Source organism: Chiloscyllium punctatum, chromosome 46, assembly GCF_047496795.1.
Source record: "Chiloscyllium punctatum isolate Juve2018m chromosome 46, sChiPun1.3, whole genome shotgun sequence".
NCBI classification, from domain to species: domain Eukaryota; kingdom Metazoa; phylum Chordata; class Chondrichthyes; order Orectolobiformes; family Hemiscylliidae; genus Chiloscyllium; species Chiloscyllium punctatum.
The window spans coordinates 33,556,452-33,568,459 of NC_092784.1; the positions used below are offsets into that span (position 1 = coordinate 33,556,452).

At 52.2% G+C, this 12,008-nt stretch overlaps 1 protein-coding gene across 1 annotated transcript in view; it reads right to left on the minus strand.

Moving 5' to 3' along the window:
* Positions 1–5,552: 5,552 nt before the first annotated feature.
* The window catches only part of LOC140467899 (volume-regulated anion channel subunit LRRC8C-like), a 217,995-nt gene continuing 211,539 nt past the window's right edge, over positions 5,553–12,008 (minus strand). The window contains exon 3 of the mRNA XM_072563973.1: positions 5,553–7,979. Coding sequence (XP_072420074.1) covers positions 5,739–7,979 — 2,241 coding nt within the window. The 3' untranslated portion in view covers positions 5,553–5,738. The remainder of the gene's footprint in view (positions 7,980–12,008) is intronic.

A 12,008-nucleotide genomic window follows, 5' to 3' on the forward strand; every position in this document is an offset into this window, starting at 1 on the left:
TTGAAATGTTGGGCCACGGGGCGGTTTGGTTGATTGGTGCGGGTGTCTCGGAGATGTTCCCTAAAGCGATCTGCTAGGAGGTGCCCAGTCTCCCCAATGTAGAGGAGACCACATCGGGAGCAACGGACACAATAAATGATATTAGTGGATGTGCAGGTGAAACTTTGATGGATGTGGAAGGCTCCTTTAGGGCCTTGGATAGAGGTGAGGGAGGAGGTGTGGGCACAGGTTTTACAGTTCCTGCGGTGGCAGGGGAAAGTGCCAGGATGGGAGGGTGGGTCGTAGGGGGGTGTGGACCTGACCAGGTAGTCACGGAGGGAACGGTCTTTGCGGAAGGCGGAAAGGGGTGGGGAGGGTAATATATCCTTGGTGGTGGGGTCTTTTTGGAGGTGGCGGAAATGTCGGCGGATGATTTGGTGTATGCGAAGGTTTGTAGGGTGGAAGGTGAGCACCAGGGGCGTTCTGTCCTTGTTGATGAGATGAGATTACTTACAGTGTGGAAACAGGCCCTTCGGCCCAACAAGTCCACACCGCGCCCGCCGAAGCGTAACCCACCCATACCCCTACATCTACATCTACATCTACATCTACCCCTGACCTAACACTACAGGCAATTTAGCATGGCCAATTCACCTGACCTGCACATCTTTGGACTGTGGGAGGAAACCGGAGCACCCGGAGGAAACCCACGCAGACACGGGGAGAACGTGCAAACTCCACACAGTCAGTCGCCTGAGGCGGTTGGAGGGGTGGGGTCTGAGGGCGCCTTGTTACGGTTGGAGGGGTGGGGTCTGAGGGGGGAGGTACGGGATGTGGACGAGATGCGTTGGAGGGCATCTTTAACCACGTGGGAAGGGAAATTGCGGTCTCTAAAGAAGGAGGCCATCTGGTGTGTTCTATGGTGGAAGTAGTCCTCCTGGGAGCAGATACGGTGGAGGCGGAGAAATTGGGAATACGGGATGGCATTTTTGCAAGAGATAGGGTGGGAAGAGGTGTAATCCAGGTAGCTGTGGGAGTTGGTGGGTTTGTAAAAAATGTCAGTGTCAAGTCGGTCGTCACTAATGGAGATGGAGAGGTCCAGGAAGGGGAGGGAGGTGTCAGAGATAGTCCAGGTAAATTTAAGGTCAGGGTGGAATGTGTTGGTGAAGTTGATGAATTGCTCAACCTCCTCGCGGGAGCACGAGGTGGCGCCAATGCAGTCATCAATGTAGCGGAGGAAGAGGTGGGGAGTGGTGCCGGTGTAATTACGGAAGATCGACTGTTCTACATAGCCAACAAAGAGACAGGCATAGCTGGGGCCCATACGTGTGCCCATGGCTACCCCTTTGGTCTGGAGGAAGTGGGAGGATTCAAAGGAGAAATTGTTAAGGGTGAGGACCAGTTCGGCCAAACGAATGAGAGTGTCAGAGGAAGGGTACTGTTGGGGACGTCTGGAGAGAAAAAAACAGAGGGCTTGGAGGCCCTGGTCATGGCGGATGGAGGTGTAGAGGGATTGGATATCCATGGTGAAGATGAGGCGTTGGGGGCCGGGGAAACGGAAGTCTTGGAGGAGGTGGAGGGCGTGGGTGGTGTCTCGAACGTATGTGGGGAGTTCCTGGACTAGGGGGGATAGGACAGTGTCAAGGTAGGTAGAGATGAGTTCAGTGGGGCAGGAACATGCTGAGACAATGGGTCGGCCAGGGTGGTCAGGCTTGTGGATCTTGGGAAGGAGGTCGAACCGGGCAGTGCGGGGTTCCCGGACTATGAGGTTGGAAGCTGTGGGTGGGAGATCTCCTGAGGTGATGAGGTTCTGTATGGTCTGGGAGATGATGGTTTGGTGATGGGAGGGTGGGGTCATGGTCGAGGGGGCAGTAGGAAGATGTGTCCTCGAGTTGGCGTTTGGCTTCAGCGGTGTAGAGGTCAGTGCGCCAGACTACCACTGCACCCCCTTTATCCGCTGGCTTAATGGTGAGGTTGGGATTGGAGCAGAGGGATTGGAGGGCTGTGCGTTGTGAGGGTGAGAGGTTGGAGTGGGGAGGGAGGATGACAGGTTGAAGGGCCAACATGCTGAAGAGTCTGAATGGTTCATTTGTGATCCTAGTTCTGAGTGGAAGCCTTTGCAGTCCTGGAAAGTCTTTTCATTTCCACACGGGCTCTACCCCTTCCTGAGCCAGCTCACTGACTCGAAACATTAATTCTGTCTCTCTCTCTCTCTAGACAGATGCTGAGTTTCTTCAGCATTACCAGTTTGCTTATAGTGTCAGATGGTGACTGCTTGTGTCCCTGGGACTGGGGGGGTGAGTGGGGGTGGGGGGATGGGGGCGCTGTTAAGTCAGAAGAACCACAAGTGTCTCGGAAACCACTGAAGGTGACCAGACCTTAGCAGCTGCCAACGTCCTTGTGACGGGCAGAACAGAGGAGAGGTGCAGCCTCCTGTAGTTCATCAGCACTTGTGACAGGGACAGAAACCCCAGCAGCAGCAGTTGCTTTATCCTTCACGGTGTTGTGAGCTTCGGTTTAATGGGGGGGGCCTTATTGATGAAGTAATATTTATGATAGCTTCTGGGACATAATGTTGAAAGGTTCATTACAGCTCCTGGTATCTCCATATACTAGGGACAGGCACATCAATGTCTGAGTTATTCGGCTACACACAATGGCTTCCATTAGCGTGTCACACTGAAACAGGTGACTGAGACCTCTATACCCTCAGTTCACATGATACAATGAAGATACCATGGCCAACTCTCTTAAAGGTCCACTGACACACAGTGAAACAGGTGACAATATCTCTGCACAGCCTGCATTTATCTAGCGCCAGTAACTCTCTCGGAGAAAGTGAGGACTGCAGGTGCTGGAGAGTGTGGTGCTGGAAAAGCACAGCAGGTCAGGCAGCATCCGAGGAGCGGGAGAATCAACGTTTCAGGCAGGAGCCCTTCATCAGGAAGTCCCGAATCTTTTCCTGGGGTGACTCCACCCTGAGCTCCCCACGACGACAGAGTGAAATTCGGGGGTTCCGTTGGAGCTGAGCTGGGGAGGGGGACGATCTCCAGATGCCAAGTGGGATTGTGGGACGTCTGGTTGAGTGTGGGTTAGAAGGCTTTCCACAACAGAACCTTTGCCACGGCTTTTATTTTTGCATCGGCATTGGGGCCTCATTATCTGTCCTGTAGGCCGTGCCCACACTGAGAGAGAAAGTGAGGATTTCGAGGGGGCCTGGCAGCTGACAGCATTTCAGTCTGACAATCCATGGGACCCTCACAGCTTGTAGCCCCAACCTATAGTCTCGTAATCCCCCCTCCCCCCCACCCACACCCACAGGAACACAGGGCCTTGCCTCAAAGGGGGTGATATTCTCAGCACAGGGTCCACAGGTCAAAGGTCAGCCCTCTCCGGCTCTCTCCTACAGTGGGAGTTTATGAACAGTTCCAGCCTCTCGGAGGAAGACCCTCTGGTCACCTGTAGACCTCAGTCTCCAAGGTGACCATAGCCCTCGATTCCTCCATGTTGTTCTCCGTCCTGGAATCGGTCCCTGGGTATGAGGAGGATCCCACAGCCTGAGGCCTGCGCGAAGGCTGCCAACTGCTGGTTGCTGAGGGCAGCGTAACCATGGGGATTGTCGACTTTACCCCTGTCAAAGGCTGAGTGGGTCACCAGACTGGGCCTGCGTGAGAACTGCCACATAACAGCCTAGCATAGCCATCGGCCTGACCCTCCCTCGATGAGTGGCTCGGTTTGAGCCCATCATAATGCCGTGAACCATGTTGGCACCAAGAAACCAGGCAGTTTCCATGATGCCTTAATCCTTCTGCAAATTTGCAGTTATCCCCTCAGCCAATGGCAGCTATAGTTGGCTCTTCGGGGACTAGGGCTACTCCCTCATGACCTGACAAATGGACCCTTGAGGAATGGGGTGGGGGAGTCCAGAACTAGAGTGCATAGGTTTAGGGTGAGAGGGGAAAGATATAAAAGGGACCCCAGGGGCAACTTTTTCACACAGAGGGTGGTACGTGTATGGAATGAGCTGCCAGAGGATGTGGTGGAGGCTGGTACAATTACAACATTTCAGAGGCATTTGGATGGGTATATGAATAGGAAGGGTTTGGAGGGATATGGACAGGGTGCTGGTAGGTGGAACTAGGTTGGGTTGGGATATCTGATTGGCATGGACGGGTTGGACCGAAGGGTCTGTTTCCATGCGGTACATCTCTGTGATTCTACAAATATACATTTACCCCCCCTCTTCCCCCCACCCTCAGAGGGGGCGAAGGGAAGGTGAGACCTGAACCTTATCACCACCACGGGAACAATCAGGCCAGCGTGGTCAAAGTATGATCCTTCAGACAGGAGTGACCTGGAAGGCTCCCTTTGATGGGCCTGGTCAGAGTCCCCAAGGTTCTCCGGTATGATGTTCTGCAGAGGCGACAATGGGAATGTGGCAAGGAGCTGGCATTCCCAGAGGAAGACTCTCCTGGTGCCTGCAGACAAGGTCCAGCACAGCCCACGTGGAGACCACCACCCAGCACCTCATTCGACCCCACCAGCAACACAGCCAACCTTACCTCCCCAGAGGGACATTATATCCCAACCTTACTCAGCCAGCAGCTCTAACCGAGCAATGGTGGGGTCACAGAACGGCACGGGGAGGGGTGTTAGTGACATACTAAAGCCCCCAAGTCTAGGAGTATTTACTCACACGGTCTTACCCGTTTCTCTGTCACTCTAGCCCCGTCATTGCAATGACGCTGTTTACTCCCGGCTAAGACATACCAGCACCAAGCGGCCAGTGAGGTGTCGGAATGTCAGGATAAGGATCCAGAATGTCATACAGGCCTGTTGCATGGAGAAAGCTCCTTTGGCCCACTGAGGCTGTGCTAGTCACAAACAGGCCTTGAAGTAGTTGACTCCTGTTTTCCAGTGATTGGCCTAGAGCCCTGTATACCTTCACATCCCGAGTGCACACCGCCTTAAACCTACACAGCCCCTTCTCACTGATTCATAAGAGCATAAGACACAGGAGCAGAAATTAGGCCATTCAGCCCATTGCGTCTGGTCCTCCATTCGATCCTGGCTGATCTGTTTCTCAACCCCATTCTCCTGCCTTCTTCCCATGACTCTTGATCCCCTTGACCCCCATATCCACTCAGGGGAAACGTTCCTTACTGTCTACCCTGTGTATGTCTCTCCGAATTTTACACAAATTAATCACGTCTCCCCTGCTCAAAGAAAAGCAAACCCCATCTGTCCAATCTCTCCGTCCACATCCTGGTAAATCTCCCTGTGCACTGTCTCCAGTGCCACCATATCCCTCCTGGAACGTGGTGAGACAAGAAGTGCCCCACACCCCCACCCCCCAGGGGTGCTGACTGCTGGCTGCACCGTTTTATTATGTGGAATTACATACAAAAATTAACCATAAAACAGTGTCAAATGTGTCACCGATCCCACATCCCAGCTGGGATCTCAGGCGGGCGGGAGCATCGCTTTCCACCATTCCCTCTGTGTTCCTGCTGTGTCCCGGGCAGTCTGGGAGCAGAGCGAATCCCAAGAGCAGCCAGTTTGAACCACCCAACCCTCAGGAATGCTGCACCGAGAATTGCCACAGTAATTTAATCAGCAAACCAAGCTCCCATTATCCCCCCAGTGTCCGGTTTCTCTCCCTGGCTGGTATAAATCCGACCTCCCCATCCGTTCCCGCTCAATCCTGACCCACTTCTGGTTTCCCGGTCCTTAAGTCAGCGTGACTCCCCGTCCTGGATTCAGTCAGCCTCCAGCCTGTCTCGGACATCGGAGGGCAGCGTTAGGAGCAGGGACTCCTCCACCAACAGGCCTCCGCGTTTCAGGCCAGTGCACTGCCCCAGCTCAGGGGGCAACGCCTCCAACTGGTTGCCCGTCAGTTCAAGCCTTGTCAGCAAGGGCAGGCCGGAGATCCTGGGCGAGAGGGCGGTCAGGCCGTTGTGGGTGACCTTCAAGTGCCTCAGCTTCTTACAGAAGAACAGCTCGTTCGGCAGGGCCTCAATGGAGTTGTGGGACACAGAGAAGTGGTGGAGGCTTTGGAGCACTCCGATTTCGGGGGGGATTGAGGTGATGCGATTGTGGGAGAGATCGAGGTGTTGGAGTTTGTTACACAGGAAGAGTTGAGGAGGTATTGCCTCGATCTGGTTATTGTTGAGATAGAGACTCTCCAAAGAGCTGAGTTTTTTGATGTGTTCGGGGATGTGGAAGATGTGGTTGTACCATAGCCTCAGACAGGTCAGCCTCTGGCACTGTTGGTGGCTCAGGGTTTCCTCGATGGTCCGGAGACGGTTCTCCTTCAAGTTCAACTCTTCCAGGTTCAACAAGCTGGCTACTGCCTGAGGGATTCTCTCCAGATCACACTGCACCAGCTCCAAGACCCTCAGTTGCTGCAGTTTCTTCAGGATGTTTGTCGCCATGAGTTTGGTGCCACCATTGTGGATGGTCAACTTCTGGAGGTGGCTGGAGAGGTCAGCCAGGCACGGAGGGAGTTTAGTTATGTTGCTTTTCAGAGACAAGATCTTGAGGCGATGGAGCTGACAGAGGGAGTCCAGAATGAGGCACTTAGCTCCGTCCTGAGTGAGCGATCCATTCAGGCTGAGCTCCTCCACGTTTTCCATGCTGGCCATCCAGAGGGGAACCTCCTGGGGGCTGTCAAACCGCACCTGGAGGACCTTGAGGCGTTCCTTGAGGAAGGCTGAGGCGGCCTGGTGAAGCCGTACCGGGGAGTTGACCAGCGACAGCTCCCGGAGGTGGGTGAGCTGCGCCGTGGCCGGGGGTAACTCCAGCTCGGCGTTCAGCTCGAGTTTCAGGGCCTGGATTTCGGGCAGCTGGAAGGTGGCGGCAGGGAGGCCGGGCACCATGAGGAGGTGCAGTTCCAGCCGGTGGGCCGCGTTCTTCTGCAATCTTTGCCGCAGCTTGTCGGCGGACCACTCCCGGTCCAGGCTCAGCTGCATCAGCTGGCTCTCGCTGACCTCCGACAGGAAGATGGCAAACCGCTTGGAGTACAGGGCGTCGTACTGGTCGGTCAGGTGGAGCATGAAGGCAAAGTCGTTCCTCACATCCGGAATGTCGCTGATCCCTGACTCCTGGCGCACGTACTCGAAGGAATACTCTTTCAGGGGTCGGTGGAACAGCCAGTAGAGAGTGTAGAGGCAGCTGCAGCCATAAACACAAAGGAAGCAGATGTAGCAGACAGCGAGAGTGTAGAAGAGGTGGGCCCTTGTGTGGTTACAGCAAAAATGGCGGTACCCAGTCACGTCCTCGATGTTCACGGTGCACGGCACCACCACGTGTATGTTCAGAACCAAGAGGGAATGGTAAACGGTGATCAGGATTAACTTGATGGCGCGGACAATGGTCTGCCCAATGTACATGAGGTAAACGATGACACTGTCTTCCACGTGGAGCCGGAATTTCTTCACCTTTTCGAACAAGGCTTTGGCCTGCTCCCCTTCCTGCTTGTCCAGGGTGCTCTCACTGCCTCTGTCCGCCCCCGGTGGGGATTCCCCGGATCCGGCACGCTCCTCGCCACCCGGCAAGCTGGCCTCGCTCCCGGAGCCGGAGCCGGAGCCGGAGCCGGGCGGCGGCTCCCGACGGCGCACCCTCCTCTCGGTGGAGACCTCACTCAGGGCCCGGGTGGTCCACGGCGAGTCGAAGCACCGCCCCAGCACTGAGACAAAGTGCTCGATTTTGGAGCTGGTCCCGGGGAACTTGAACCAGAAGCTGCCGCAGATCATGAAGGTGAGGGTGTGGATGAGCACCAAGTAGGGGAAGTACTTGAGGTACCAGTGAACGGCTCTCTCGTAGCAGATCTGGTTAATAAAGCTGTACTGCTGGAGGTCTAGGTTGGTCTTTACTCCATTGGGTTCATGGGTTGAGCTCTCCAAAGGCTTCACCTGCAGCATGAACTCTGAGCAATTGATCTGGAATGGAGAGTGTGTCCATATTGGCCCAGGGAGGCAGATAATCTTGTCCTGTGTCACCTAGGGACAGACAAGCGACAGACACGATTGCTAAAGCACCATCACAGAGCCTCGGGATATCTGAACTCAAAACAGAGAGTGCTGACCAGGGTCCCACAGCGTGCGTGGGGAGAGAAATCTGAGTTCACATTTCAGAGCGACAGTCCCTGGACTTGAAACATTAACTCTGTTTCTCTCTCTCTCTCTCTCTCTCTCTCCACAGATGCTGCCAGACCTGCTGAGTTTCTCCAGCATTTCCCGAGTTGTTTTCAGATTTTCCCAATATCCACAGTATTTTGCATTTCACGCTCCGGAACCCGGGCAGTCTCCGCCAAGCGAGAAGGAGGAAAGAAGAATTTCATGGCAAACAGCAGACGACAAAATGGGATGCAGAGTTTGTGGACCAAGGGGAGCGGTTATGTGTCAGAGATTTCAACGATGGATGGAGGATCCAGATCTGACTGGGTGACCATAGCAGCAGCTTGAGCAGAGAATGAAATAGAGAGGGAGGGAGAGAGATAGAGAGGGAGGGAGAAGAGTATGGGCCTGGTTGGAATGGGAAACAGCAGTTGCAGACAGAACAGCAGCACCTTTGAAGAAATCATGGGGAAAAAAAACACTCAAACTGGGACTTTACAGAAAGGTTATGAGTTGATTGACTGGTGAGTATTGTGCCCTGAGTCCCCTTTCTCCGAATGTGGGTTGCTAAACAAGATGGCAAATTCAAAATTTCATTTTTTGTTGTTGAATGTTAAAACATTTTAATTTTACTATATTTCAGTGCCATCTCCAGAAGGGGAGTGAGTGTTTGTTTAACAAGTGGCTAGGTTTAACTGTCTAATGGTAAGAAGATCAACAGGTGAGCTCAGAGCTGACCAGTACACATCCTACACCACGTCAGAACTCCAGGACTTTTCCTGTCTCCTGGATGCTCAGAAGGTGCCTTTGTGGGTTGTGACAGCTCAAGCCTGGGGTAGCAGGGTTTCTCAAGCAGCTGCTATCATCTGTCCAATGCCTCCAGGATATCAGGAACTTCACAGACAGCACACTTATGGATGTGGTCAGTCTGCAGCTTAAGGAGGAGAGGGAGCTAAGCAGAAAGAGACAGGTTGTTCAAGAATCTCCCTGAATGTATCTCAGAGCTCTGTTCCCAACGCTGGCGAGAGTGATGGTCCCCTCTGAAGGAAAACACGATTAAATTGTTTTTTTTTATTCACTGTGGGACATGGAGTGGCAGCATCTACTGCCCAGTCCCTCGGTTCCCCTTGAGGAGGCAGGAGTGAGCTGCCTTCCTGAACCGCTGCAGTCCATGTACTGTGGGTCAATCCAGAACGCCCTTAGAGAGGGAATTCCAAAATTTTGATCCAATGACAGTGAAGGAACAGCGACATGTTTTCACGGTGAGCGGGAGACTGTAATTGTGACCCTTGGATGGTGGTGGATGGGAGATGGGAGGATGATTAGTCATGGTCCATATTGGTACGAACGTTTGGGGGGCAGCGTAGGACTGTTCATGTGGTTTCTGGAATGAACAAGGGAACCATTGAAGCTTCCTAATTGGATGGCGCACGAGAGAGGATTTGGATTCTGGTTCAGGAGAGGATTGGACCTTTAGCAGCCGGAGGATTTACATAAAGACGTCCTTGTGCTACTTGTGGATGGTTAACTAGGCAAGACGATGGTGCCCAGGGAGTCTGAGGAGAGAGAGGATACCAAGGTACACTCAGTAATGGTAGAGACAGCTATCATCAGATGAACAAACACCAAGAGGCAAGATAAGATCGAAGGAATAAAGTGTCAAGTGTTTGTCACAGACTGAGTGATTGTGGGATTAAGATTGGTGAGTTATGGGAGCAGAGACTCATGTAAAAGTAGGATATTGCAGCAATAACTTTAAGACAGAGGGAGCTAGGATCTCGATTGTCAAGGGGATCAAGGATTACAGGGAGAAAGCGGGAGAATGGGGTTGAGAAACGTATCAGCCATGATTGAATGGCAGGAGGCTGGAACATTGAACATAGAACATGGAAAAGTACAGCACAGAACAGGCCCTTTGGCCCACGATGTTGTGCCGAGGTTTAATTCTAATGTAAAATATAGTAACTTAACCTACACACCCCTCAACTCCCTGTTATCCATGTGCATGTCCAGCAGTCGCTTAAATGTCCCCAATGACTCTGCTTCCACCACCACAGTTGGCAACGCCTTCCATACATTCACAACTCTCTGAGTAAAGAACCTACCTCTGATGTCTCCTTTATACCTTCCTGCTAATATCTTCAAACTATGACTCCTCAAACCAGTCAATCCTGCCCTGGGGAAAAGTCTCTGGCTATTGACTCTATCTATTCCTCTCATTATCTTGTATACCTCGATCAGGTCTCCTCTCTTCCTCCTTCTCTCCAGAGAGAAATGTCTGAGCTTATTCAACCTTTCCTCATAAGACAAGCCCTCCAGTCCAGGTGGTATCCTGGTAAACCTTCTTTGCACCCTCTCCAAAGCCTCTATCTTTCCTATAGTAGGGCGACCAGAAATGGACACAATATTCCAAGTGTGGTCTCACCAGGGACTTGTAGAGCTGCAGCAAAACCTCGCGGCTCTTAAACACGATCCCCCTGTTAATGAAAGCCAAAACACCATATGCTTTCTTAACAACCCTATCCACTTGGGTGGCAACTTTGAGGGATCTATGTACTTGCACACCCAGATCCCTCTGTTCCTCCACACTGCCAGGAATCCTGTCTTTAATCCTATATTCAACATTTGAGTTCGACTTTCCAAAATGCATCACTTTACATTTATCCAGGTTGAACTCTATCTGCCATTTCTCAGCCCAGCTCTGCATCCTGTCTATGTCACACTGCAGCCTGCAATAGCCCTCGATACTATCGACAACACCTCCAATCTTTGTGTCATCTGCAAATTTACTAACCCAACCCGCAACCTCCTCTTCCAAGTCATTTATAAAAACTACAAAGAGCAGAGGCCCAAGAACAGAGCCCTTTGGGACCCCACTCAACACTGACCTCCAGGCAGAATACTTTCCATCTACAACCACTCTCTGCCTTCTGTCAGCCAGCCAATTCTGAATCCAGATCGCCAAGTCTCCCTGTATCCCATACTTCCTGCTTTTGTGAATGAGCCTACCATGGGGAACCCTATCAAATTCCCTGCTGAAGTCCATTTACACCACATCCACTGCTCGACCGTCATCGACCTGTCTTGACACCTCCTCGAAGAACTCAATAAGATTTGTGAGGCATGACCTGTCCCTCACAAAGCCATGCTGACCGCCTTTAATCACACTATGCTTTGCCAAATAGTCATAAATCCTATCCCTCAGAATTCTTTCCAAAACCTTACCGACTACAGACGTAAGACTGACTGGTCTGTAATCACCAGGGATCTCCCTATTCCCCTTCTTGAAAAGAGGAACAACATTCGCCTCCTTCCAATCCTCTGGTACAACTCCCGTGGAGAGTGAGGAAGCAAAGATCCTCGCCAGCGGCTTAGTAACCTCTTTTCTCACTTCCCGGAGCAGCCTGGGATAAATCTGCTCTGGCCCTGGGGACTTATCAAACTTAATGTTTTCCAAAATTTCCAACACATCAGTTTCATCAATCTTGATCTGTTCCAGCACATATCCCAGCTCCACAAAGTTCTCATTCACAAATACTCCCTATCTGCACAAGTTCCCTCCACTATCCCTGATCGGCCCTACCTTCTCCCTGATCATTCTCTTATTCCTCACGTACAAGTAAAATGCCTTTGGGTTCTCCCTAATCCTTCCTGCCAGTCCTTTCTCGTGCCCCCTCCTGGCTCTCCTCAGTCCACTTCTGAGCTCCTTTCCAGCAAGCCTGTAATCCTCTAAAGCTGTGCTAGATCCTTGCTTCCTCCACCTTACATAAGCTGCCTTCTTCCTTTTGATGAGAAGTTCCTCTGTACTCATCAGCCAAGGCTCTTTAATCATACCCCTTCTTACCTGCCTCAGAGGAACAAATTCGTGCATCACTCGCAACAACTGCTCCTTAAACAGTCTCCACATGTCTG